General features: G+C 34.8%; 1 protein-coding gene across 1 annotated transcript in view; it reads left to right on the top strand.

Moving 5' to 3' along the window:
- Positions 1–27,953, top strand: part of IQCM (IQ motif containing M) — a 405,622-nt gene that overhangs the window by 124,521 nt on the left and 253,148 nt on the right. Inside the window, exon 7 of the mRNA XM_032855550.1 lies at positions 25,275–25,390. Within this exon, the coding sequence (XP_032711441.1) occupies positions 25,275–25,390 (116 nt within the window). The remainder of the gene's footprint in view (positions 1–25,274; positions 25,391–27,953) is intronic.

Consider the following 27,953-nt stretch of genomic DNA (forward strand, 5'->3'; position numbering starts at 1 on the left):
ATCTTTCAAGAGGTTAAATGGAGGGGTGCCTGAGTGACTCAGTGAGTTAAGCATCTGCCTTCAGCTCAGGTCATTATCTTAGGGTTCTGGCATCGAGTGTCATGATCTTGCAGTCCTGAGGTGGAGTCCTGGTTCGGGGACCCTGCTCAGTCTGCTTCTCCTGCTCTCTCTGTGCACTCTCTCTCTCTCAAATAAATAAATAAAATCTTTAAAAAAAAAGAGGTTCAATAAGGATATAATTAAATAAACAAAAACAAAGTGTTTATGACCAACTGAATCTCTTGAAGGAAATACTAAAGATGTGTGTAAGGACAAGAAAGATGGTCTGAAAAGGGAAAACTGAAATTCAAAGGAAAAATATAGATTTATTTATTTTTTAAAGATTTTGTTTTATTTATTTGAGAGAAAGCAAGCTAATGAGAGAGAACATAAGTGGAGGAGGGTAAAAGCAGAAGGAGAAGTAGGCTCCCTGCTGAGCAAGGCCACTGACATGAGGCTAGATCCCAGGACTCTGGGATCATGACCTATACCCAAGGCAGATGCTTAACTGACTGAGCCACCCGGGTGCTGAGAAAATATAGATTTAAAAAGTCATAAATATCTATAGGAAAATAAGCTTATGATGTGCAATAGCAATAATAATGTATAGTAGATCTAGAAAATATAATTAAAATATTAGTGATTACTATTATCTTTAAATTAACATAAAAGTTAAAGCATTCTAGCAAATTTTAAGAAAAGGATAAAGCTTTTGTTAAGTTTGCATTTTTAATATATAGAATATCATTTTCAAAAGTGTATAATATTCAAAGTGGTGGAGGGTTAAAAATAGTGTAATAATAAATACTTAGCACAAATGAGGGAAGAAGAAGGAAAAAAGGAATGTGACAAAATAGGAAACAAAAATTAGGTGGAGACAAAAAAATATTGCCCGTTGAAAATAAATGAAAAGAGATACTCCAGTTAAAAGTCAAAGTATTTTATTAAAGATTTTATTTATTTATTTATTTTGGCAGAGAGAAGAGAGAGAGAGAGCACCCACAAGCAGGAGAAGGGACAGTGGTAGAGGGAGAAGCAGGGTCTCTGCTGAGCAAGGATCCTGATGTAGGGCTCCATCTAGGGCCCTGAGATCATGACCTGAGCTGAAGGCAGATGCTTAACTGATTGAGTCACTCAGGCATCCCAAAAGTCAAAGAATTTTAGAGTGTAGGAAAAAAAGTCAATTCTGTGTTATAAATGAGATACACTTAAAACAGAACATAGAAAGTTGAAGTAAAAGGTTTGTCAGCTTTTTTTGATCTATGTTCATATAGTATATATATATTTCAACCCTTTTACCAATGTTAAGAATATAAAAGGCGAGGGACACCTGGGTGGCTCAGTTGATTAAGCATCTGACTCTTGATTTTGGCTTAGGTCATGATCTTAGGGTCTCAGTATTGAGCCCAGCATTGGGCTCCTGTACCCAGTGTGGAGTCTGCCTGAGATTCTCTTTCTCCCTTTCCTGCTGTCCCTCCCCCATGCCCTCTTTCTTTAAAATAAATTAAATCTTAAAAAAAAATAAAAATATTGCTATAGATATCATAGATATAGAAGAAGAGAGTGAAGATGTTATGACAGGAATATTGAGAATGTAGACACAATTAAAAAAATAGGGAAAATATAGGAAAAACACAAATCACCATAACTGACTCAGTAAGCGTATAAAACCTAGACTTTGAAAATCATTAAAGAAAGTAGGGAGGCCTGGGTGACTTAGTAGGTAAAGTATCCAATTCTTGATTTCCAGTCAGGTCATGATCTCAGGGTTGTGAGATCGAGCCCCGCCCTTCACCCACCTTGGGCTCCAAACTCAGCACAGAGTGTGCTTTAAATTCTCTCTTTCTGCTCCTGACCAGCCTCATGCTGTCTCTCTAAATAAATAGATAAAATATTTTTTAAAAAAGTAATTCTTTGTGAAAAACCTTTCTACAAAAAGAAAAAGCCAGGGCCGCCTTCACTGGCAATTTCTATCAAGCATTCAAAGAATAAAAAACTCTAATTTCATATTTCAGAAGATGTTAGAAGTTTATATTTCAAAAATGTAAAGGGTTTACTTTAGTCTAGGTCCAATCAGGAGACATGGAGTACACAGTGATTTAAATAAGGGACATTTGATATAAAGTGTTATTAAGCTATGATAAAAGAGATGTAAGGGAATTGTACAGTATATCCTAAGGCTGAGGGAGATCATCTTGGGATGGAAATCCTTTGAAGGTGTCTCCTGACCCTACACTGGAGAAGATGTAGTTGCTGCCTGCTGGAAGGCGGAGAAGTTCACTGTGTACCTGGGTCAGAGATGGTCAGGCAGAAGCAGCCAAGGATGCATGTAAGCCTCATGCAGGGACAGGCACACAGGCACACAGGCACACGGGTGTGCATGGGCAGTGGGTATGGTCCTGTGTGGGTGGGAGGTCTAGAAGGCCTGGTGTCCACATCAGGAGAGGATAGATGAGCAGAGGGCGTCAGGGTGCCAGTGCTGGCAGAAGGCCTGGAGTGAGATCTTCCTTTTGCATGGACTGTGAAAAGTGACCACCAGGCCAGACTGGGGCAGTGAGTTTGCCAACGGATCTATACCTCACATGTGTGTCTGACCTACTAAAGAGGAAGCAGTGGATATGAGTGGAAATAAAAAGGACTTTCCAATACATTGTACTAGAAAAATTAATTACTCTCATAGAAAAAGGCAAAATTGAACAATTATCTCACATCATCTTATGTGACTAAAGGGGAAGGAACATCAGAAGCATTTCGACTTTCTAGAAATATCATCATCATTCATAAGGACATTGGGAAAAATTTATTAAGCTGACTTCTCATGTTCAGTTTTCTTTATGAGTTGTATTTAAATAAAAAGTTAAGAAATGTGAGTTTTTTTCTTGGGAAGTATAGAGAACTACTCCAGAATTTTGGAGTAGGAAAGGATTTCTTAAATACTATACTGAGTCACCAAACATGAAAAAAACTGGTAATTTTCATTTCAGTAATAACCTGAAACTGGGGACAATTAAAATCTCACCACCAGTACAATGATGAATAAGTTATGCTAAATACATCCTAAGGAAAAGTATACAGCAAGAAATTGGACAACCTATGTCTACATGTAGCATGTAGTAGATGAGTTTTCTAAATATGCTAAGCACTAAAAGCAAAACAGGAAAGCATTTTGGTAGATAAAGTTCAAATAAAAAGGTAGAGCTAAGTTTTACAGCTTAATACCATTGGCAAATTTATTTTAAAAAGACAAAGGAACATCTAGAAGAAAATTCAGGAAAGGAATTAATTCTTGGGGGAGGAAAGATACTTTGAGAAGGAAGGGTTCTGAGGTGGTGGCATATATCTTGTTTCTGGTACCAAGTGGTCCACTGTTTGTTAAAAACTGTACACGTAACAATTTCTGTGCTTTTCTCTATGTATGTTACATTTTAAAATAGTAGATTTTTAAAAGAAAAAATTCACTACATAAAACAATGCTGTGTACCTATTCTATTAGAGCCTTGGGAGTGGGAAGTCTTAGAGTGATCAACTGGCCCAGCTCGCTCTGGATTTCCCAGGATTTGTGACTCTCAGTGCTAAATTAGAGGCCTTCTTGTGCAAACTGAGTTGGCTGGTTACTGAGTTGTGCATCTAGAACATTTTACTACCAGAGAGGCCATTAAATATGAAGGATAAGTCCTGAACATTTCATCAATTATTATAAAATTATGCTAGGAAATATAAATGTAGGAAAGCAGAGTAAACCCAGGGTTTAAAATAGGTAGCTAAAGTTAATAATCCATTGGAGAGATTTATTTGGAGTTTCTAGTTATAGCATCAAGGAAAAGGTCATTTTTTTTAATGTTAAGACTTTTTTATTTAAAATAATTTAAACTTACAAATAGCTGAAAATGGTATGCATAGTTCCCCTACCCTTCACCCAGGCTTCTCTAATGGTAGCATCTTACGTAAGCAATGTTAAATGAGCTAAACCAAGGAATTAATGTGAATATGATATTATTTTTTTAATTACTTTTTAAAATAATTAAAATTTAACACATAATGTATTATTAGCTCCAGGCGTACAGGTCTGTGAATCATCAGGCTTACGCATTTCCCAGCACTCACCATAGCATATACCCTCCCCAATGTCCATAACCCAACCACCCACTTCCTAACCCCTACCCCTGGCAACCCTTAGTTTGTTTTGTGACATGAAGAGTCTCTTTTGTCTCCCTCCCCACCCCATCTTGTTTCATTTTTAAAAGGTCACATTGTTAAGCCATCAGTTGTGTTTTCTTTCTTTCTTTCTTTCTTTCTTTCTTTCTTTCTTTCCTTTCTTTCTTTCTTTCTTTTTTTTTTTTTAATTATTTGAGAGAGACAGAGAAAGAGAGAAGGAGGGTGTGTGTTGAGGGGGAAGTAGAGGGAAAGAGAGAGAGAAGCTCAAGCAGATTCTGCACTGAGCACAGAGCCTGACATGGAGTTTGATCCTCTGACCCTGACATCATGATCTGAGCAGAAACCAACAGTCCAAAGCTCACCTGACTGAGCCCCTCAGGTCCCGCCCCCCAGTGCCAACAGTTGGTTACGGAGCTCCTGACCACCAGTCTTGTTCTGCCTGCTCAACCTCTCTGGATATCATGGGCAACTTATGGATTTTGGCTAAGTTCTCTTACACCCTCCAGTATGGCTAAACAGTTGTACTCAAATACTCTGTATCTTGGGATATGAATGCCCTTTGAATACCCTGGGAATGTGGGACTCAGAGCCCTAACTCGTCATTTTCATTGTTGTCCTCCCTTGTGAGACAGAAACTCTTCCACCTCCTGCTAGAGCTACTCATCATCCTTTAGTATTGAGTGCAAGTGTCCCATCATCACCTGTGAAGTTATCTCTGGGCTCCTCAGGTGGAATTGCTTTGTCTCTGACTGAGCCTCCACAATGTACATCTAGTAAACACTTACTGCAAGGTGGTAGTGAGTTGTCTTTATTTAGTTTTCCTTATTAGAATTTGTGTTTCTAAAAGCCTATGTCTTGTTCGTCTTGTACTCTCAACACTTAACACATGCAGGGCACATAGTAAGCATTCAGTGTTTAGTTGCACCTAGTAAACATGAAATAAATACCTGCTGGGACTGTAGACGATAAAACCATGTATTGGACTGAAATACTAGGTGTAACAATGTATTTAGCCCTGAAGAAAACCACACTATATTATTATTCCTAAGGTTTATTAAGTATTGCTTGCTTGAGTGAGTGTAATGGTGGTAAATAACACTTCTGATTAAAAAAGGAAGTATAAGAAAGAGAAGTTAAAAAAAAAGTAAGCACTGATCTGTAGCCTACTCTTACTGAATGTATGTCTTAGAACATAAACCTCTCTGTGGTAGATAATATATTGTGTGTGAGTTCTGGTAGGTAGCACAGTTATTACTCCTAATTAAGAAAAATAACTGATGTGGTTTTTCTCTCTAGTACATATGGCCAAGGCTGATACAAATTTTATGGACCAGTAGACCTATTTGTGTCCCTAAATATATTTTTGACTCTATCCTAACTCTGAGGAGAACTATTCATTACTATGTCCTAACTCATAAGGAAACCGAAGTCAGTCATTTTTCAAATTTAATATCCTGGAACAATATCCTAGTGTTCTAAAATATACTTTAAACCAATGAGAATCTCTGTTGTATTTGGATGATTGAGCTTTGAAGGAGCTCCAAATTTTCCTGTGCAGTCCGTGAGATGGGTTTATAGTTTAGATAGATGAAGGCAATAACTGTTGAAATCACAGACTATCCCTTCTTTGCTAAAGGGGGAAAAGAATAGTTTTGTCATTCCTGACTGCTTTGCGAAAGGTAAAATATTTCATTGCTTTTAAGTTGGAATTAATTTATAGCAACTATTCAAAGAATCTATTCAATTACACACCAATGAGTATGAAAATGGATTTTCTATTTTATGACCCTTCATTTTTATCAGTTTGTGCTAAGCTATGACCACTGGGAAATACAGTGTATATAAGGGATGTTTCTTCTAAGCATTTCATACATATGAATCTTAAACATTATGAATCTTTTAAACATGAGATAGTGAAACTTTGATGGCAAACTATAATTCTGTTGCTTAAAAACAAATAAAAGCCAAGGAGGTTTGACCTAAAGATTTACTGGGGTTTAGCAGTTCTTCAAAGTGCCATTTATTAATTGTCATATTAATTACTTGTACCATCAGTCCTATAACACAAACCTCTGTGAGAGAATTTCCTGAAGGTAGTTTTTGTTTGTTTGCTTGCTTTTTAATTTTTTCTTTCTTTCTCCTAACAGTTTGGAGTATTTCTTCTTGAATATACACACTGAGAATTTAACTTTGTCCTTGATAGCCAAAATTTTAATATTGGTTAATTGGTTTTAAAATTGGTTAACTTATTTATAGTGATTTTTGAATCATTTTTTAGACTACAAAAAGCAGGATCTTATTCCTTAATTTGACTATTTTTTTATTGATTTTCCAACCAGATTTACAATTCTTTTTTTGCAATAAGGTAGTTTCTCTGGCAAAAGTTTTAAAAATTAGACTTAATAATTCATGACCATGTGAACTAAAGTAAATTTTGTAAGCTTATTTGACTTAAAAAATGGAAGGCTAATGCATGAAAATGAGTATAATTCAATGTTACGAAGTCTTCTTTTCCTGGGTTTCTAATTTTTGTCTTAAATTCCTCTGTGGGAATATCTTCCCCACGAATCTCCCACTTATAAAATTGGGAAAACACGTAGACTTTTAAAAAGAATTCTTATGTTTTTCATGATCTTAATTGTCCCCTAATAATTTTCTTTTAATTGTATGTGAATGGAAGTGGTTTTCCACAATTAATCTGTACAGCATAAATTTTTAAAATGGTATTTATATTTTTCAATTTTTAATGTTTCTGAAATAATACATAACTAAAAATAGATATGATTATGTGTGATTCTAATACCACAGGTCTTTAAAAACAATTTTCATTAGAATTAATAAATTGAAGTAGAGAAAAATAATAAGTAAAATGGTTAAATAAAATTGTTTATTCACTCATTACTCTTTAATTTTCTATTAAATTTTTCTATTGTTTTGTCAGAGTTAGGTTTTTAATTATCAATGAAAATGAGAACAAATATTTTCTGAAGGATACATCAAAGATGTCTAGCTGCTAAAAATCTTTTAATGTACTTTTGGCATCATTAAAATTGCCTTTGTATTGAAAGATTAGGCCTCAAAATGAAAAAAAATCTGGATAAAAAGAATAATTTATTTAGGAAAAGTGGGGGGGGTCTCAATTAAGCACAAAGCATTTAAGGGAGATGATAGAGTTAGAAAATATGGTTAGAATTTAAGGATTAGAAGAGGAAAATAGTTATACAAACAAGAATTTCAAGCAAGATCAGGAATAACAATAAAAGAAGAGAAAACCAATGTTTTGTCTTATTTATAATGAGGAAGAAAATTACTCTTTTATCTGCTAATCATGGTAAATACAAGAATCAGACAAGACTATATAGAAGTATAAACTGTGAAGTGCTCAACTTTGATTACTACTTTTTAGAATAGAATATTAATAACTTGAGTTGTGTAAATATTGCAGAAATACAGAAGTTAAAAAAAGTCTTCCATGCCAATTTAAAGTACATACAAGAGTGCTAATTCTCCTTAACAGAAAACCACCTCAATGTAATACTTAAAAAATGATATTTAAAATTTGGTGCATTTGCTAGGAAAATAACAAGAACTTATTCCCAGAAAAACTATTCAGCCACTTAGATTTTTGAATGGTTTATTTTGTGACTGATTTATTCTGAAGATAAAGTACTTTCAAAGCATTTGGGAGGAGCTTTTAACCTTTTTTTGGTACCATAATATGAATAATATAAATTGCTTATGTGAAGATGCTAATAGAAGGCACATAGAATATTTAATTTATTTTTTATTGAAATGTAACTTACATTTAGTGAAATGCTCATATCTCAAAGATACCATTCATTAAGTTTTAAGGAATAGATATCAAGACACAGCATTTCTATCACTCTACAAAGTTTCTGTCAGACTGTACCTAATCAGTCTACCCCTACTCTACTCTGTGCCTCTAAAGTAAGCACTGACCTGATCTCTATTGTCATCGTTTAGTTTTTGCCAATTTGGGAATTTCATATAAATCGAATCATACAACGTGTATGTTTTCTTGTCTGACATTTTTTGTTTAGCATGTTTTTGAAATGAATCCATGTTGTTGCATGTATCAGTTCATTCTTTTTTTTAGAGGGGGGAGGGGCAGAAGGAGAAGGGAGAGAAAATCTTCAGCAGGCTCCATGCCCAGCATGGAGCCTGTAGCTGGGCTGGATTTCACAACCCTGAGATCATGACCTGAGCTGAAATCAAGAATTGGCACTTAATGGACTGAGCCATCCAGGTGTCACCTCCCCCCCCCCCCCCCTTTTTTTTTTTCTTAGATAAGTTTAGGAGGGAGAGAGAAAATAGTTCATTCTTTTTATTGCTGTTGTTTGATAATACCGCAGCGTAGCTATCCATTCTCCTGTTTATGGACATCTGAATTGTTTCCAGTTTTTAGCTATTATGAATAAGGCTTCCAGTAACATTTGGTGCAAGTATTTGTGTGGGCCTATGTTTTCATTTTTCTTGGATTAATATCTGGATGCAGAATTGCTGGGTTATAGAATAGTTGTGTGTTTAACTATTTAAGAAAGAAAATGGGTTTTACAAAGCGGTGATAACCGTTTTACCTTCTCATCAGTTGTGTATTAGTGTTCTGGTTGCCCCCCATTCTCCAACATTTGTTGTCAGTCTTTTTCATTTAAGCCATTTCAGTGGGGGTAGCTCTTTGAGGTTTCAATTTGCATTCCTCTGCCTGATGACTAATGATGGATGCTAAGCACTTTCTCACATGCATATTTTTCATTTGTATATCTTTTATAATGTGTCTGTGTCTTTTGCCCATTTTTAAAATAGAGTGATTTGTTTTTTTGTTACTGAGTTGTAAGAGTCTATATATTCAGGAATTAGGTCCTTGTCATGTGTTGTGAATATTTACTCATAGTGTGTAACTTGCCTTTTTTTTTTTTTCTTTTTGCCTTTTCTTATGAGTAGGTTTTTTGATGAAGTCCAATTTTTCATTTTCTCTTTGTGACTTGTGCTTTGTGTCTTATTTAAAAAAGTCATTGCTAGTCCCAATGTTGTGGAGCTCTTCTATACTTTTTTCCGGTGGCTTTGTTGTTTTACGTTTGTTTCAACCTATGATGCATTTCAAAATTAATTTTTGTATATGGCTCAAGGTAGTACCATTTGTTGAAGATACTTTTCTTTTTCCATTGAATTGCTTTAGTACCTTTGTCAAAAATCTCTGTATTTTTGTGTGTCTATTTTAGGTCTCTACTCTATTTCATTAGTCTATTTATATATTTTTTGCCAATACCACATAATCTTATTCCTGTAGCTTTATAGTAAGTCTTGAAAATATGTGGTATACATCCTTCAATTTTGTTTATTTTCAAGACTGTTTTAACTATTCTTGTTCCTTTGCTTTTCCAAACAAACTTTTTTAAAGTTATCTTGTTAATTTCCAGAAAAAGTGATTATAATTGGCTTTGTTTTGAAGCTATACATCACTTGAGGGATATAAAACAACAATCTTAATGCTAAGTGTTCAATCCATCAGCATAATACGTCTCTTCATTTATGTAAGTCTTTACTCTCTCAGCAATATTTTATATTTGTAAAATATATTTTTTATATTTATGTAAGGTTTTACATGTTATTTGTTAAATTTATCCTTAACTGATTTTTGTAATTTTCTACTATATGGAATACAACTGATTTTTAATTGATTTTGTACACTGCAACATTGCTAAATTTACTTATTAGTTCTACTGGTTTTCTTTTCAATTCTCTAGAATTTTTTACATACACAGTGATGTCATTATGAATAAAAATAGCTTTACTTTTTTCTTTCCAAGTTGTATGACTTATCACTGTCTTGTTTTATTGCACTAGTTAGAAACTCTAGAACAATGTTAAATAGAAGCAGTGATTACAGGCATCCTATCTTGTTTCAAATCTTAGGCAGATGGCATCAATATCTCTCCATCATGTATGACATTAGCTATATTTCTTTGTAGGTTCCCTTTATCAGGGTTAGGAAATTTCCCTTTTTCTTAATTTGTGGTAATTTTTTTTTAAAAATCATAAATGTGTGTTGAATTTTGTAAAATGTTTTTTGTATGTATACTTTAATGATTATTGATTTTTCTCTCAGTGTTTTACTGTAGCAAATGAATTATACTAATAAGTTTCATATATAAAACCAACTTTATATTCTTGGGCTACACTTAATTGATCATGATATATTATGCTTTTCAAATATTGATGGATTTGATTTGCTAATATTTTATTAAGGTTTTTTGCATCTATATTTCTCAAGGACATTGGTCTTTTTTTATTTCTTATAAAATCCTTGTCTTGTTTTGCTATCAGGATTTTAATGGCTTCATAAACTTAGTTGACTTTCCTGGCTTTCCTCCTGCTGCAGCCAGCCACCCATTGTCCTCAGGCAGTGTCTCTTTTGGAGACAGGCTTCTCTAGTTTCTTCTGCTCCACCTGTAAACTAAGGCTAGACCCACACACCTATGTCACAGAGGAGGTCTCTCTCAGATCTCTTGCCTTACTATCAGACTCACTGGAAGCTTTTAGAAAAGAGTTAAAGTGTGGATGCAGATGCCCCATTTGGGCTTCTAAGAATTCTGTACTAGTAATTGAGTGTGCATTTGACCTTTAAAGATTTATAAAAAATTTCAGCTATTTTTTTTCTTGCATGCTTCTGTGATGGTCATCTCTTCTTCTCATGGTCTGTCCAGGGTGAATTGTATTCTGTCTTTTCTTGGAAGAGCTTACCAACCTGTTCATTAGGTTGCCTTGTGACCTCAGCTCTTCTAGTGGCTCAGAATTATTGTTTTATAGACTATCTGTCTTGTTTTCATTGCTAGAGTGGAAAAGATTTTGTGTGTGTGTGTGTTTGGCTCTCTATATGTAAAGTGGATGGTGGACTCTACGTGTCTTTTAATATTTGAAATGATATTCCCTAATATCATATCTAAAAGCCCACATAATAGGTTTGATTTTCTGCCTCTCATCCTTTGACTCTGGGTTCAACTTCAGGATGTTTTCTCTCCTAGAATTAATAATAATGAGTGAAAATGCTTGATTAATTAGAGATATTCTTAAAGAACATACAGATGGTTCTCCAGTTGAAAGAGTGAAGGATCGTGAGTAAAAAGCCAGGACTGGAGTCTCAGCAGATCAGTATATTCTGAGCCTCAATTTTTTCTTTTCTAAAATGGGGGAGGTAATCCCTGTTTTATCTATCTCTTTTTGGATGAAGCTAAAATGAGATGGTGTATGTAGAAGCTCATCTTAACATGTTAAATAGATGTAAGTTACTGATAAATAATTTTCAGAAAGATTAATTAAAGCTTGAATCTCTGAGATGAATATTTATTCTGATGGTTTAATATCTATAATTAATAGTTTATGGTCTTGTGGTAGTAGCCAGGGGAGAACATATTTTATATACAGGAATAATTAATGGATATCTATTGAGCACCTACTATATATGTGTTGCTTCTTGCTGGAGAGACACTGGTGAGCATGACAAGTTATTGACATTGTAATACTTATATTCTATCAGGGAAGACAGACAATAAACAAATTTTTGATGCTCTGCTCTCCCTGAGGAAGGTTCCAGCCTAGGATTTTCCAATAACTTCAACAAAGCCACCATGTGAGGACTTGGTGGGGATTTTGCTTAGCTGAGCTTTCTTGCACCTTATTTTGCAGTTCTATTCTTCCTTTTTCAAACTAGATCTTGCCAGATAGAAAAGTATTGTTATTCATGTTTTGCTTTGTGGTCTGCTCTTTTTTCCTATGATTAGCTATTTAATTCAAACTTTTCTTGGCATTGGCAAAGTTTATGCATTTTGGAATAAACAGATAAAAAAGCATTTTATTATGGAAAATCTAAATATATACAAAAATAAAGAGAGTAGGATAATAAACCACGAGCACCCATCACCCAGCTTCAATAATTATAAATTCATGGCCAGTATTATTTCATCCATGCACCCACTCAGTTCTCTTCCCAACTTGGGCTATTTAAAGCAAATTCCTTGATATCTTTCCATTAAATATTTTTCAGTGTTATTATAAAATATAAGGAATCTCTTTTTAAAGAACAACCAAAATATCATTACCTCATCTAAAAAGTAAAATAACTTAATCAATTAGTATCTAGTAATTGTTCATATTCTATATTTTTCATATTTTGATAGAGGCTTCATTCAAGTGGAAATGGGAGTTGTTATATAATTTTTGCTTTTATCTTTTACAGAGATAAAGACATTTGGTATAAGTAACCATAATGGAAGTGAAGGTATCATCTGAATTTTGAAGGCAATGTGATCTTGATTAAAATTTTTTTTTAACTTTTTGAAAACTGACCATACAGAATTTTGTGCATTTAGTGTATAGGACTACAAATAAATTTTAGATATTACCATGTCCTGTAAAGAATTTATGGACTTGTGGCTGAATTAAGTCACAGAAAAAGGTAACCCATAAGCAGAAAAAACAATGAGCTGTGTTTTGTCCCAGTGTGGAGATGAGTGGCCTCAGGCTTCATGACCACTCACATTGTTATATCCTATCAGTGAGGTAGCTGCAAGGCATATTTTTCCTAATGCTGAAAAGACAAAAACTTTTAAAATTAATTAAATTTTCAGTAATTATAATAGACTGAGGCTTATTTTTGTAATCATGCCAGTCACATTTCTTTGAATTCCAATATGCTTTTTTGAGTGGAGAGAAAAAATGATGGGCCTTGAAAATTTGGCCTTGAAAGTTGAATATACTTTGGGATGGTGGAGACTGGTTAGGATGTCTTACAGGGGATAGTAGTCAGGGTTCTTCAGAGAAACAGAAGCAATAGGTTCCCCCCAAACTTTCTCTATCTTTTGATATAAATATACTTAGATCTTTACATCTACTTATTTATCTATATATTTATATAGATGTTTTGATACATAGAGGTATAGTTAGATAGAAAGATATGTAATATATACCCTCTCTCTCATTCTTCATATGTGATTCCTTAAATCTCTTTCTCCTCTTGACTCTATATATGAAAAGATTTATTTTAAGGAATTTGCTTATGCAATTTTAGAGGTTAACAAGTCCAAAATTTGAGTCTGGAGGTAGTCTGCTGGCAGAATTCTCTTTTTGGGCAGGAAGGTCAGTCTTTTTCCAACTGATTGGATAAGGCCCACCCATGTTATGAAGAGCAATCTGCTTTATTCAAAGGAGATATCAATATTAATCTCATCTAAAAAAAACCTTACAGCAGTATCCAGATATTTTTGACCAAATATCTGGCCACTGTGTTTTAGACAATTTGACAGAAAATTAACCATCAGAAATGGAGACCATGGCATAGGCAAATGAGTGGACTTCAATACTTTTTTAGGTTAAGGCAAGTAAAAAAACGAGTAAGGTAAAACCAATAAGGTAAATTAAGAATAAACTTTATTTTGTTCTCATTTATTCTTAAAGTTGCTGTTAAAATGATACATATTATGTTTCTTAAAAGAACCAAATTTTGTTGAATTTGATCTGTTGCTGTGTAGGAGTAAGAAGACAGAGCATCTGTGAAATATTTTATTAGTATAGTCAATTTTCATTTATTAGTGAAAATGGAAACAGGGTCCACATGGTTACTGAGCTTTATAGATAATATTTAATACTTTAAAATCCAGAATCTTCATCATTCACCCAGAACTTGGACTATTACTTATATATCTAACAAGTAGAAACATTCATTTATGTTATACCTTTGCCTCCTTTCTGATGATGATTGAAAAGACTGAAATGGATGAATAGAAATGGCTAATTCTTAAGCCCAATAATTGTACTTTTTAATCAGAAAAATAAAAAGTTCATTTTGTTAGCTTATTTAACATATTTGTTATATTTATGTTGATACTTGCTTTATCTTTATTGACTTAGGCTTTGTGAATCTCATTGTACTTAATTTTCTATAATACTCGGCCTATAACTTAGTTAAGTTTCCAGCAGCCATACATGTTCTATACCTCTCAAGGTGACAGACCAGCTCTCTCGTAGCCATGACTAGAAGAGTAGAAAAGAATAGAGTGAAACATTTAGAATGAAAATACTGACATAAACAGAGCTAAAATGCTGATATATAATTATCTTTTTGTTTTTGCCACCAGAATCTTTTCTCCTGCCTTGACTGTATTGTTTTAATGAATTTTAGTAAAGATAATGATACATTAATGAACTTCAATTTTCTGACAAGCCAATCATCAAAGACAGGTAGAAATAACTAAAAATTAACAATCTTTTTTAGGGGATTAGATTCTTGTTTTTATTTTCTAAAAAGGCAAGCTCATTCCACAATTTGCTCACAATTATTCTAGCTCATGCATAACCTGTGAATAAACAAAATACCAACAATTTGTGACAAAATATTTTGTAGATAGTTTTTTTTTAAATGTAATCATCCTTTTATATTACAAAACAACTATATCTTCATTTCTAGAATTTTTTGAAAGAATTTCTAGAAAGTTAAATATTCAAGTCAACTAACCTTCTTTACCCAGAAGGGAGTGGGATGTGGATATTTTTTTTGATTGATGCATATATGTGAAAGCATCATGAGGAGTCATCCCCTCAATTTAACAGTCATTTTAGTTTCCAGATTTCTAACATTGGGATTATCAACTTGCTTCAGAAACAAGTAAAGGAGTTGCTTCACCTCCTAGCCAACACCTAGTTCTTTTTTGTTCCTTTGGCATTTAAACTGTTACAATGTAAGATTTGACTGTGTCAGATTGTTTCCATGTGGTGCAGAGACCAAACTGGGCAGTCTGAGCCAAGTAGGTTTGGGGCGCATACCCCCTCATGTCTAACTCATGTATGTTTGGCACCAAACCCTTGACTAAAATTAGTAAGATCCATATTGTCCAAACAACAGTGCATAGTAAACCTGGAAGAATTAATTAAAAAAAAATTATATGAGAGAAACATATGGCTAGTTATTTGTTGCTTCCTTTTGGAGGGGTGGGGCAGAGACCACTAAGAACACTCCCACCGAATTACCACCCAATATCCATTTTTTTCCTGGAACTCTTGTCTTTTTTTTTTTTTTTTGCCTAGAAGCTTATCACATCATTACCATCTGGAAAACAAGCATCATCCACTTCATTTTAACATTCATTTGTTCAAAACTATTTGTGCATATTCTATACTAGTTACTGTGGTTGTGTGGAGGATAAAACAGCGCACGGGACCTAACTTCTGCCCACCTGGAGTGTGCAGTCAGTGGCCAGATGCATTGTATTTGTCATAGTGCTTGGCAAAAATGACAGGTGAGCTGTCTTCAAGAGGCATTTTCAGACCATGTGTTCAGATAACTGCCCTTGTATTGCAAAAGTAAATCTGTGACACACCTAGTGCCTAGGCTTCTGCTTTAGTTAATCAAAAGTATTTTCTTAACTTTTGCATCAACATGGATGGGACTGGAGGAGATTATGCTGAGTGAAATAAGGCAAGCAGAGAAAGTCAGTTATCATATGGTTCCACTTACTTGTGGAACATAAGGAATAACATGGAGGACATTAGGAGAAGGAAAGGAAAAGTGAAGGGGGAGAAGTCAGAGGGGGAGATAAACCATGCAAGACCGTGGACTCTAAGAAACAAACAGGGTTTTAGAGGGGAGGGTTGTGGGAGGATGGGTGAGCCCGGTGGTGGTTATTAAGGAGGGCACGGATTGCATGGAACACTGGGTGTTGTACATAAACAATGAATCTTGGAACACTGCATCAAAAATTACGATGTATTTTGAGGTGACTAACATAACACAATAAAAATTAAAACAAAATGTAAAAACAAAAACAAACAAACAAACAAAAAGTATTTTCTCAGCCTAAGACCAGACTTTCTCAAAGCTACTACAATGCAGCAGACCGCTTCTCTTACTTCCTGGGAGGGGATTATGTGTTTTGACTGTTTAAAGATATTGCATCTCCTCCCCACTCCCCAAATGTTGTGGCCATTGAGGACAATTTACAAGTACAAAATGTCCTTGTTAGGAAAAAAGAAGTAAAATGTCTCCTTAGAGGTAAATGTCCCTAAAGTTCTGTGGTGATTTCGCTAGACTTTGCTTTTGCTCATACCTTTTTTTTTTAACATAATTTTTGCCTGTTTTTACCTAAAATTATATAGTTTTATTTTGAATGTGTTCTCTCTAAAGTTGCAATTAGTTATAATTAATTGCAGAAAATGTGGAAAATATAGAACACTATCACATAAAAAAAGATAATCCTTTATTATTCTACCACCAAGAGATACTCTCTGTGAAATTCTGGTGTGTATTTCTTACAATCTATTTCCAGGTATATTTTTCCCCTTAAACAACAGAGTGCCAGAGGAATATTCAGAGGTTGTTCTTCGGATAGAAAGAGGCACTTCCTGAGGGGTGTTGTCATGACTTAGGTGATTCTATTTGGAGTTTTAAAAGGTAGAAAAGTCATTATTTAAGTTCTATGGAAATAAAAACAGTGATTATATTGTTCTTTGTTGTTCTTGTCTTGTTTACTGGGTCTCTGGGTACATATTCCAGACCCTTAGCCATTGTAAGTGCTGACCAACCAATTCTGGTCATTGGTTACTGTTTTTGATAATCCTAGAACAAGATTCCATTGAAAGAACGTTTCATTTGAATTCATTGAGTTCATGTTTATACACTAAGATATAAATTGTTTCATTCATAGGGAAGTAGAATAAAACAGAAACTATGAGGTTAGGACTGGTGGGACCAAGCTCTAAGTCTGAGCTGTGAATCCACGTGACTACACAAGGTCCCACTAGAAATGGCTGCATTGATTATGGAAAGAACTGCCGGTACTCTTAGCCCATGATTCCTAAACTCTTTTAACCTTAATTATGATTCATGTCTTGGTCTTCAGATAGATGTTTTTTATTTAAACAAAAACATGACTTTTCTCAGCAGACTTTCAGGACATTTGTATATTTGAGAATCATTTTTTTCCCTGGCCTTTATAAATTGAACACAGTTTGATTATAAAATTTCTGTTGCACAACCTTTCTTTTTCCTGAAAATTCTGTTTGTGATGTTCTATTATTTATTGATTCTTATGTTGTTCCACAGTAGACATTAGATCACAGCCTGTGTTTTTCATGCCTTTGAGAAGCTTTTTCTTTGTAAATGTGTATGAATTTTTCTAGTAGTTTAAATTTTCTTTATTCCTGCAATTTTGCAGAATGTACTTGCATACAAATCTCTTTTAATTACTTTCTCCTAATACACAATAAGGCGCAACACTCAAAGATTCCTATCTTTTTTTCAGCTCAGGAAATTATTATTCAGTAGTGTATGTTTTCTCTATTTCTGATTATTCTGGTTTCAACTTCAGTAATGTATATGGTTTCTTTGATGGATATTTATTTTTTGTCCTCTTTAATTTATAATCTTTCATAATTTTCATCTTTAGATACTTCTGTATTCTAGGAACACTATGCTAAATACTAGTCATTTGATACTCTGCACTGTCTCTTACACTCCTACTAAGTGTGAAGTACATTTTAATTCTGTCATTACATTTTAGGTTTCCCTGTATTTCTTTCCTTTTAAAAAATGTCTCATTTCCATTTTTATTTATCTTACAAATATTATTATTGTTTAAAGTCTTTGTTTTCTCCCTGTACTGCTTTTGGCTTCTATTTTAAAGAGTTTAGCTTGCTGTAGTACAGTGGAATGCCAGTACTATTCTAAAATTTTCTTCTGGGCCTACTAGGATATTTTTGACTTAAACTCTTTTACTAGAATTACAGACTGTATTAATTTCCCAGGGCTGCTCTAACAATTTATTCTACACACTTGGTAGATTAAAACAACACAAGTGCATTCTCTCACAGATCTAGAGGCCAAAAACCTGAAATCAAATCACTTTCACTAGACTAAGTGGTGATGTTCCCCAGAACTGATTTTTTTTTTTTTTTTAAGACTCTAGGGAAGAAAGTTTCTATGCCTTTTCAGGTTCTGAAAGCTATTTGCATACCTTAGCTCACGACCTGTTTCCCAAATCACTTCAGTCTCTTGCTTCTGCCATCACATTTCCTTCTCCTCTTCTGTAGGCAAGTGAGGACCCTTGTAAGTACACATAACGGCCATCAGGATATCCCAGATAATCTTCCCCCCTCAGGATTCTTTCTCTCTTTCTTTTCCTTTTTTTTTCTTTCATTCCCCTTGGTTCCTTCCTTCCTTTCCTCTTTCCTTCCTTCCTTCCTTCCCTTCTTCCTCTTTCTTTCTTTCTTTCTTCCTCTCTCTCTCTTTCTTTCTTTTCCTTCTTTCCTTCCCTTCCTTCCTTCTGGGGGAAAGTGTGCACACAAGTTGGGGTGGGGGGATGGAGGTTGAGGTGGGACAGAGGGAGAAGAAGAAAGAATCCTAAGTGGGCTCCACACCCAGAGTGGAGTGCAATGTGGGGCTCGATCTCATGACCCCGAGATCATGACCTGAGCTGAAATCAAGAGTCTTTGATGCTTAACTGAACCACCCAAGCACCCCCCAAGGATTCTTAATTTAATTATATCTACAAAATACTTCTTGCCATGTAAGCTAACATTTATAGGTTTCAGGGATTGGGAGGGATACGAGTATCTTTGGGGCCATCGTTTAATCTTCCACTGGGACATTTCCCCTTATATCTCTGTCACTTGGGCTTCATTCATATCAGAATGATCTGGGTTTACACAACTGCTTAATTAGCTGTCTAACCTTGGGCAAGTGACTTATGTTGCTCTCTCCTCTGTTAAACTAGGGTTATTGTGCAGATTAGGTCAGGTAATTCATGTAAAGTATTTAGCAGTCTTGATCCTCGATAAATGTTAACTACCATTGCCATGATCAATGTAGGCCCCAGGATGTTTAGTCCACCCTGAATGAAGAGAAATAGCTCAGTGCACAGTGAGTGATTTCAAACAGAGAGAATATACGGATTTTTCTCTACTCTGCTCCATGTTCACTTGGATGTGTCAGTTGTCTTTCCTAGTTCTATAGTTGATGAATAGGTATCAATGTCCACTTTTCTGCCTAATTCTCAGTCACCTGAAGATGTCCATTTGGAATAGTCTGGCTCTCCCGAGGTGGGGCCTTTCCTCTTCCACACCTTCATTCTTTATTATTTTCAGCTGTTCAGTGCATGAAAATTACAATCCCCATTATGCATTGCTATCAAGTCCTTTCAGTCGCACCCTCTGTGCAGAGCTCTTCCTTTACAATAGGACTTTGTCGGATCCTGGTGCTACTGTCAGGATTGCTCCCTCTCCTAGTTGTTTCCTGAGAGTTGGGGTGTCCAAGTGGATCCTGGTAGGTGAGGAAATGGAAGGGGAAGTGTTCTCCAAAAGCAACATTCACATTAGAGAGAAAAGGGTTTTGTCCTTTTTTATTTATCTTTTTCTTGAGTGATATTAAGCCTTTTCCCAACATCTTTCAAATGGGTTAGGAATTTTATCATTATATAAAGGTCACTAATTGCTTTCCGCAATTCACTTCTGTCATCTTAATTAAAGAAAATTTTTTTCTCATCTGCAAATTGGTAAATGGTTAGACTTAATTTTTTGTGACCTTGAGATTTTTTTTCTTTTCCTTTATTGTTACAGTGTTTTAGCAGGACTAAAAAAGGGGCTGCTTCACAGCCAAAATGCACAAAGACATATTGAACCAGAAATGATTCTTTTTAAACATTTTTAAAATCCACTTGTAGCATGAACGTATTTGCCAAACTTTTCCAAATACTTAGCAATTTAGAAACATATGATGCAGTGATGCCACTATCCTATATGATATTATATCCTAAAAAGAATGAAGTTCTCCTATATTTTTCTGACTCACTTTAAGTTTATCCTGCTTCTTAGTATTTGCTCTGTATCTATAAACAACTGATCGCATCAGAAGCCAAAAAAGGATTATAGGTATGTTTTCCTTGCTGTCTTTCAGCACATACTTAAAGTGTTAATTAGAATCTACTACAAAAAGAGTTTACCCATATTTCTTAGATGTTTTATAATACAACATTTGGGAACCATGAATATTAACTGGTATTCAGTGATACACGTTAAATTAGTCTGTTGAGTCTTTATTTTTATTGAATCCTATGGAAACAGCTCCTTTAAGCAAATGAAAGAAAGTAAATAGTTTAAGCAATTTGAGAATACATATTGTTCATTTTTGGCTATAAATTAACAATATGATTGATTTAAATGGACATTTCTGTCATTGATTCTAAAATTTGAACTGATATAACAGATGGAATTCAGCTGCCCAAGCAAGCTTCTGGGATTTGATTATTCAAGTGATTAAGATGCTATTTGTCAACTCTAGTTTACCACCCCTTTTAATTATATAGATAATCAAACTAAGAACTGCTAATTCTGTCTCCTAACTATTAATTGTTTGTAATTACCCACAGATTAAAACTGCATGTGCAATTAACTCAAAGAATTAATTGATACAAGGGAATTGATAAAAGGGAAACAGAACAAGCTTGGCATAAAAAAACGCTCTAGGGACACAAGACCACTTGAACCCACTAGTGTCTTGGGCTCTGTCATGTCCTCTTAAAGATAATTGACACTTTCTTTGGACTTCACCTCTGTTGGAGGCAGCTGCCTAGACTATTTCTTATGAACTATTTCTCTTATTACATTACATATTATTATTATAAACGATATCTTATTTCTTCTTTCATGGTTGACTGAAACAGTGTATTTGAAAAGTTTGGACCTCTACTGTCTCTGGTCTTTTGCTGATATTCAGGAGACTTGGACAAATGTATCCATTTGCCACCCGAAAGAAATGTTTGTCACTGCAAAGATTACAGAAGTGGTAAATGTTTTAGCTAGCTAGGGATTTTTCCCTTCCTTTTTTCCTCTTTCTTTCTTTTTTCCTTCTCTTGGCAATATCATTGGAGTATAGGATCTTAGCAGTTTTCTGTGAGTCATTTGAATAATTTTAGTTTCTAAAATAATTATGCTTATTAGATTTTAGAGCATTCTCTCACCTGTGCAAATAATTGGCTCATTGTTAACTATATAAATTTAAATAAAAATGGGAAATAAAATAGGAAACCACCCCGAACTGAAATGTATTTAAAAACTATTACCATTATAAACATCAAGATGATGCTAGAAAGTGAGGGAAGATAATCTGGTGGAAACTATTTGGTGCTGAAAAAAATAGAAATTTAAAAACCTGTTTTAAAGTTTTTCCCATTCCTTCAGATATTTATATCAGTTACATTGTATGGGGATTTTCACTCTTAACAGTTTTGCTGATTGGCCTTTCAATCATGCCAAAGAAGTCCAGGAGTATATATTAAACTTATGCTTGGGACACGGCATTATTCAGTTTTACAGGAAATACAAAGCAAGTAAAAGACTTTTAACTTTAGAAAGGAAAATAAGATATGCAGGAGACAACAAAATAACTTGAACTAAATATATAATATTATTCACAGAGAGTCTAAGTAAGTATTGAGGAAATGCAAAGGCAGGAGGACATCAGTATGAATAGTTATTTAACAAAATTTTTAGGTTCTAAGTCAGCTCTGGTTCAGTTACTGATTCCTTGCTAATCTGACGGAAACTTTTTGGTTTCTTTCCAAATTTTGATATTACATTTTTTCCAGGTTTGTTTAATATCAGAATATTTTCTTCTATCATACTGGCTGTTAAACTGGGATTACCAGAAAGATTTCTTATTTTTCTACCTATAGAACTAGTGAGTATACACTCTTGCTCACTCCCACCCCAGCATTCAGAATCTCTGTCCACTGTGGCAATATCTGTGAAGATTGTTGGCTCCGTGGGGGCTTGTGAACATTTAGTCTGATGTATGACTGTGGTCTTCAAACTATCATTTTATAACTTTTGACTGACTGTGGAATAAGCTGGAATCTGCTGCATGTCACCTTCTGTGCCTGGCTTTTGAGGAGGAGTCATTAGCATACATCAATTTGTGAATGATTACCTTGAGGATTTTAGTGGAGGGTTTACTGCTTCTTGAAGTGGAAAAGTTATAGCTATATTTTCTAGTGTGATGCCTATATACTGGAGAAAATAATTCACAACCTTCTCAACTGCATGAGTCTGTTTTGTGAGTAAACCATATAAAATATCTGAAATACTCTGGACTGTCTTGGAAAAATAATTTGTATAGCATTTAGTTTCATTTTGGGTTTGGGCTGTTTAGTGATCACGAAGGCTCCCTTTGCCTGTGAGATCTTACCTCCGGACGCTAATTCTTATTCACTGGTGTTTACCTTAATTGCATTGCTGATGAACCAGAAGCATAGAGCAATTCCAACCAAGATATTGTCTTTATTATAGAAGGGTTTATAAATTTAAAAAGGAGATTGGGAAGAGACGCCCAATTATCTAAAATGTGAGAACACTTATTGTAGAAGTTCATTACGGGAAGTAGGTGGGCCAGAGATAATGCTAGCGAGTTGAGGAATGCTTCAAATTACTCAGAAAGCTTCATAAGAAATGTGAGGGCTTATACATCTCTAATAATCCTATGCTGTCCTTTTATATCCCTCTGGGTTTATAAAAGTCCAGAAGTTAGAAAATTGGACAGCCACATGCAGAAAAATGAAACTGAAATATTTCCTTACACCACACACAAAAATAGACTCAAAATGGTTGAAGGACCTCGATGTGAGAAAGGAATCCATCGAAATCCTTGAGGAGAACACAGGCAGCAACCTTTTCAACCTCAGCCGCAGCAACTTCTTCCTAGAAATATCGCCAAAGGCAAGGGAAGCAAGGGCAAAAATGAACTATTGGGACTTCATAAGATCAAAAGCTTTTGCACAGCAAAGAAAACAGTCAACAAAACCAAAAGACAACTGACAGAATGGGAGAAGATATTTGCAAATGACATATCAGATAAAGGGCTAGTATCCAAAATCTATAAAGAGCTTATCTAACTCAACACCCAAAGAACAAATAATCCAATCAAGAAATGGGCAGAGGACATGAATAGACATTTCTGCAAAGAAGACACCCAGATGGCCAACAGACACATGAAGAAGTGCTCCATATCACTCGGCATCGGGGAAATACAAATCAAAACCACAATGAGATACCACCTCACACCAGTCAGAATGGCTAAAATTAACAAGTCAGGAAATGACAGATGCTGGCTAGGATGCGGAGAAAGGAGAACCTTCCTATACTGTTGGTGGGAATGCAAGCTGGTGCAGCCACTCTGGAAAACAGCATGGAGGTTCTTCAAAAAGTTGAAAATAGAACTACCCTATGACCCAGCAATTGCACTACTGGGTATTTACCCTAAAGATACAAACGTAGTGATCTGAAGGGGCACGTGCACCCAAATGTTTATAGCAGCAATGTCCACAATAGTCAAACTATGGAAAGAACCTAGATTTCCATCTACAGATGAATGGATAAAGAAGATGTGGTATATATATATATATACAATGGAATACTATGCAGCCATCAAAAGAAATGAAATCTTGCCATTTGTGATGATGTGGATGGAACTAGAGGGTATTATGCTGAGCAAAATAAGTAAATCAGAGAAAGACAATTATATGATCTCCCTGATATAAGGAAGTTGAGAGGCAATGTGGAGGGGTTGGGGTTGGAAAGGAATAAATGAAACAAGATGGGATTGGGAGGGAGACAAACCACAAGCGACTCTTAATCTCACAAAACAAACAGGGTTGCTGGGGGGAGAGGAGTAGGGAGAAGGTGGTTGGATTATGGACATTGGGGAAGGTATGTGCTATGGTGAGTGCTGTAAAGTGTGTAAACCTGGCAATTCACAGACCTGTACTCCAGGGGCTAATAATACATTATATCTTAATAAAAAAATAAAAAAATAAAAAATCTTAAAAAAAAAGGTCCCCTGTTAAAGTATAATGTGTATGGCCTTTCCTTTACTAGCCTCTTTCCAGATACTAATACTTTCAGATCCTTTATAATCTTTCCATTATTGGCATTTGCTTCTGCTAAAGAATTTTATTATTCATATTGAGTTGTAACTAAAATATATGATTTATTATGTTTCTTCTTCTAGAGACTTTGTCTTTTTGATAGAGGACAAAGATTCTTTTTGACTGAAATGGGAGAAATTTTATACATAAAAATTAGAATGGAGTAGGATGTGTGCATGGTATTAATTAGGATGTCTCTGAGATAACATTACATTTTTTTGTTCTTTTATTTTCCTACTCTGCCTCCCTATAGGACACTTACCTTACATCCTGTAAATAAATTGAAGCAATGAAAACTTATTACTTTTGAGTTTTCTCTCAATTTATATGAAATTAACCAGTCCATAGATGACTCTATTAAATTGAAAGTTTCAGGAAAGAATATATGTATATAAATAAGTATTAGGAAGAAAATTGGAAATGTGAAAACAGTTTGTTTCACTCTGGATGGCAAGATTGAATCAATTTTTACTTCTTTTAAATGATTAATGTTTCTGAGAAATAAATAATCTAAAATTTCATCTTTAAAAAAAAGATTTCTCTGTGGAAATCCCATGTAACAACTGCCACGAGACTGGGGATATATGAGGGTTATGTTGGCTGACCTTTGCTCTTTCAACCTATTTTCTTAAGCACTTTTAATAATTTCACTTACTTTGCAATTTCAATACGTGTGCCTTCATCATAATTCTGAATTTTCTTTTAAAATACCAATGTAACGAGGAGAGGAGATTTCCTTTGATTTTTGTAAGTGCTACTCACAAATATGATTTTGCTTTAAGCCTCCTCTAAAAAAAGAAGTCAATGTTCTTGAAGAGAAGAGAGTCAAAAGAATGAGACTATTAGTTTCTGATGGGCACACTGTTTGCAATAAAAACACGAGAGCTTCACTGTATGAGGAAACCAATTAACCGAGGCCTCTCTGTGCAGTGGGATGGCTTCTCCTTCTCCCTGATTAGATGACTTGATGCAATTTTAATACAGAATAGCAGGGCCATAAAGATGATTCGCTTTCCTCTGTGTAACACTAAGCAATATGATCAGTGTATACTTTTCTTGGATAAATATTGTTTTAACCTACATTGATATTTCTCACAGACAAAACATTCTCCGATTGGAAAGGAATCATGCCAACAAAGTCTTCCCGTTTGACTCCTCCCCCAAGCTGGCCTAGTTTGTATGGGTCATCATCAGTGTTTCCGGATTACTGTCCTGTAAGTATTTGTGAAACTGGACTTAGAGTTGAATTACCATTTTTTTTTCTGGCAGGTTGCTGGGTTAATTTTGATATATGAGATTTTCCTATGGACCTATTTCAGTCCTAAATGATTCTCCACTGAAATTAATCTTTTTTCCTGAAGAAGTGCTTTTTGTTTGGTTATCATGTCTTGGGTTAATCTTGCACCATACAGACCATTGTAACTCATAAAACTCCTAAATATGTGTATTAAATTTTATTTGAAGAGTACTAACAGCCAAAGTGATCATCACAATGGTTTGCTCAAAATGTGATAGTAACTATTTTTGTAATAGTACCTAGACTGTCAAGTAAATAAAATGGAGGCCAATGGAGCATGAAGACATCTTTTAAGAGTGCATGACAATTAGAGGACTAAAAATATCCAAGGACAATTTCATGACCACACATTGATGGTTTTCTGAATGAGGGCTCTCTAAACTGAAATGTGGGACTCTGGGACTTGGAAATGGAATCTGGGGTTTAGTATTCATCAGGGCAAGTGTAAATAGTAGAGGAAACTCATGTGCCTATATATATATAAATATAAAAGGTTGAGCTTTTATATTTTTTCCTATAAACCAAAACTTTTGAATCATGTCAAATTTAACTTATGTTGCTAAATTTGTGAGTGAATTTACTAAAGCTAAACACTGTTTTAGACAAGGACATTATATGAATATCATTAAGGAAAATAATACAATATATTTAACAAAAGCAATACCTAGGGAAGGCTGTTTTTATTCTTTCCCAATAAAGGTAAAAAAAAAAAAATGAACTGCTTCTAAACCTTTCAGCTCTACCCTGTTTTATACTAACACTGTAAAGACTGCTCTTAGCTGTGTGACAAACTACATTTAAATGTATTTCTTTGGAAAATATATCTAGTAAGAGTACATTTGATTGTGGAGAGATCTAAACGTAAAACTGGGAGTATTTATTCATTGCTGAGTAGGAAATTAGGAATATATGAGGCTATTAACTATGGTTTTGACATAAAAGATAATGCTTCGTGTATGTGCACTTGTCTAAACAGTTTGAAATGGACTAGAGTGGAGACTGGGTGAGCATTAATAGGCCTTTTGCATCAGTCCAGTTAGAGGCTTGTATCTTATCCTTGCAAACCAACTGTATGGGGGGCAGTGTGAATGGGTAAGAGGGAGTAAGAGTCAAACCTTCAGATTTCTTTCCTGAAGCTTATTGCATTATCAGTTCCTTCACTGAACGTCTAAATGGCTTTTTTATTTTTAAAAATTTTTTTACTAAGAATTGCTCTTTTGTTTATCCTTTAAAATAATCACCTTTATCCTTTAAAATAATCATCAAGTTCTAAGTAATCTTTTTACCCCAATTTTTTATTGTGGTAGAATGTACATACATAAAATTTTAACCATTTTTGGGGTGCCTGGGTGGCTCAGTTGGTTAAAGCCTCTGGCTTCGGCTCAGGCCATGATCCCAGGGTCTTGGGATCGAGCCCCAGGGTCCTGGGATCGAGCCCGGCATTGGGCTCTCTGCTCAGTCGGGAGCCTGCTTCTTCCTCTCTCTCTGCCTGCCTCTCTGCCTGCTTGTGATCTCTGTCAAATAAATAAATAAAATCTTTAAAAAAATTTTTTAACCGTTTTTAAGTGTATCGTTTGGTGGCATTGAGTATACTCCCACTGCTTTGTGACCATCACTGCCATTCATCTCCAGAACTTTTTCAACTTTCTGAATTAAAACTCTCTACCCATCAAATACGAATTCCCTGTTCTTCCCTCCCCTCATTTCCTGGCAACAAACATTCTACTTATTGTCTCTTGTCTTTTGATGTGTCCTTTTGTGACTGGCTTATCTCACATAGCATAATGTCTTTAAGGTTCATTCATGTGATAGCATGTGTCATAGTTTCCTTCTTTTTTAAAAAGATTGAGTAATATTCTCTTGTATTTATATACAGGTTCCCCTGCATCTAAAAGTAGAGCATGGCTATGAAACTTTTTTGTAAGCTGAAATTACATAAGTTGAAGAAATAATTACCATTGATTTATATGTAAAATTTTTTAGTGTTCCCAGATTCAAAAAAATAACTTCTTCTAGGCTTTTCTGATATTTTAAGACACATCTTGCTAATAGATGAACAACATACTTGAAGATAAAGCGCAGATGTTCACAGACACAGGTCAAAGCTATGGCAGCTTGATGCTGAGATGCTTGCTGAGTGTAGTTCCCAGGGGAGCTTGGCAAGGCCACTCTCACTGCTTGGGTCTTTTTGCCTCTATAATGGCTGAAAAACGAATGCTGAGTGCTATTTCCACTTTTCATCTTTTTTCATAAAAGCAAAAATCCTCTTTGGATTACTTTGGGTTAGCAAAAAGAGGTACTGATGTAGATATTTCTTACAAGGGAAGTGGCAGAATGCAAACTTTCAAAAAGCAGGGAATACTTGTACCATATTTTGTTTACCCATTCATTTGTTGGTGGACACTTGAATTGCTTCTATCTTTTTGGAAATTTTGAATAATGCTACTATAAACATGGGTTTACAAGTATTATTTGAGTCC

The sequence above is a fragment of the Lontra canadensis genome, unplaced genomic scaffold (genome assembly GCF_010015895.1).
Source record: "Lontra canadensis isolate GAN:19392208 unplaced genomic scaffold, GSC_riverotter_1.0 scaffold10, whole genome shotgun sequence".
Classification (NCBI taxonomy): domain Eukaryota; kingdom Metazoa; phylum Chordata; class Mammalia; order Carnivora; family Mustelidae; genus Lontra; species Lontra canadensis.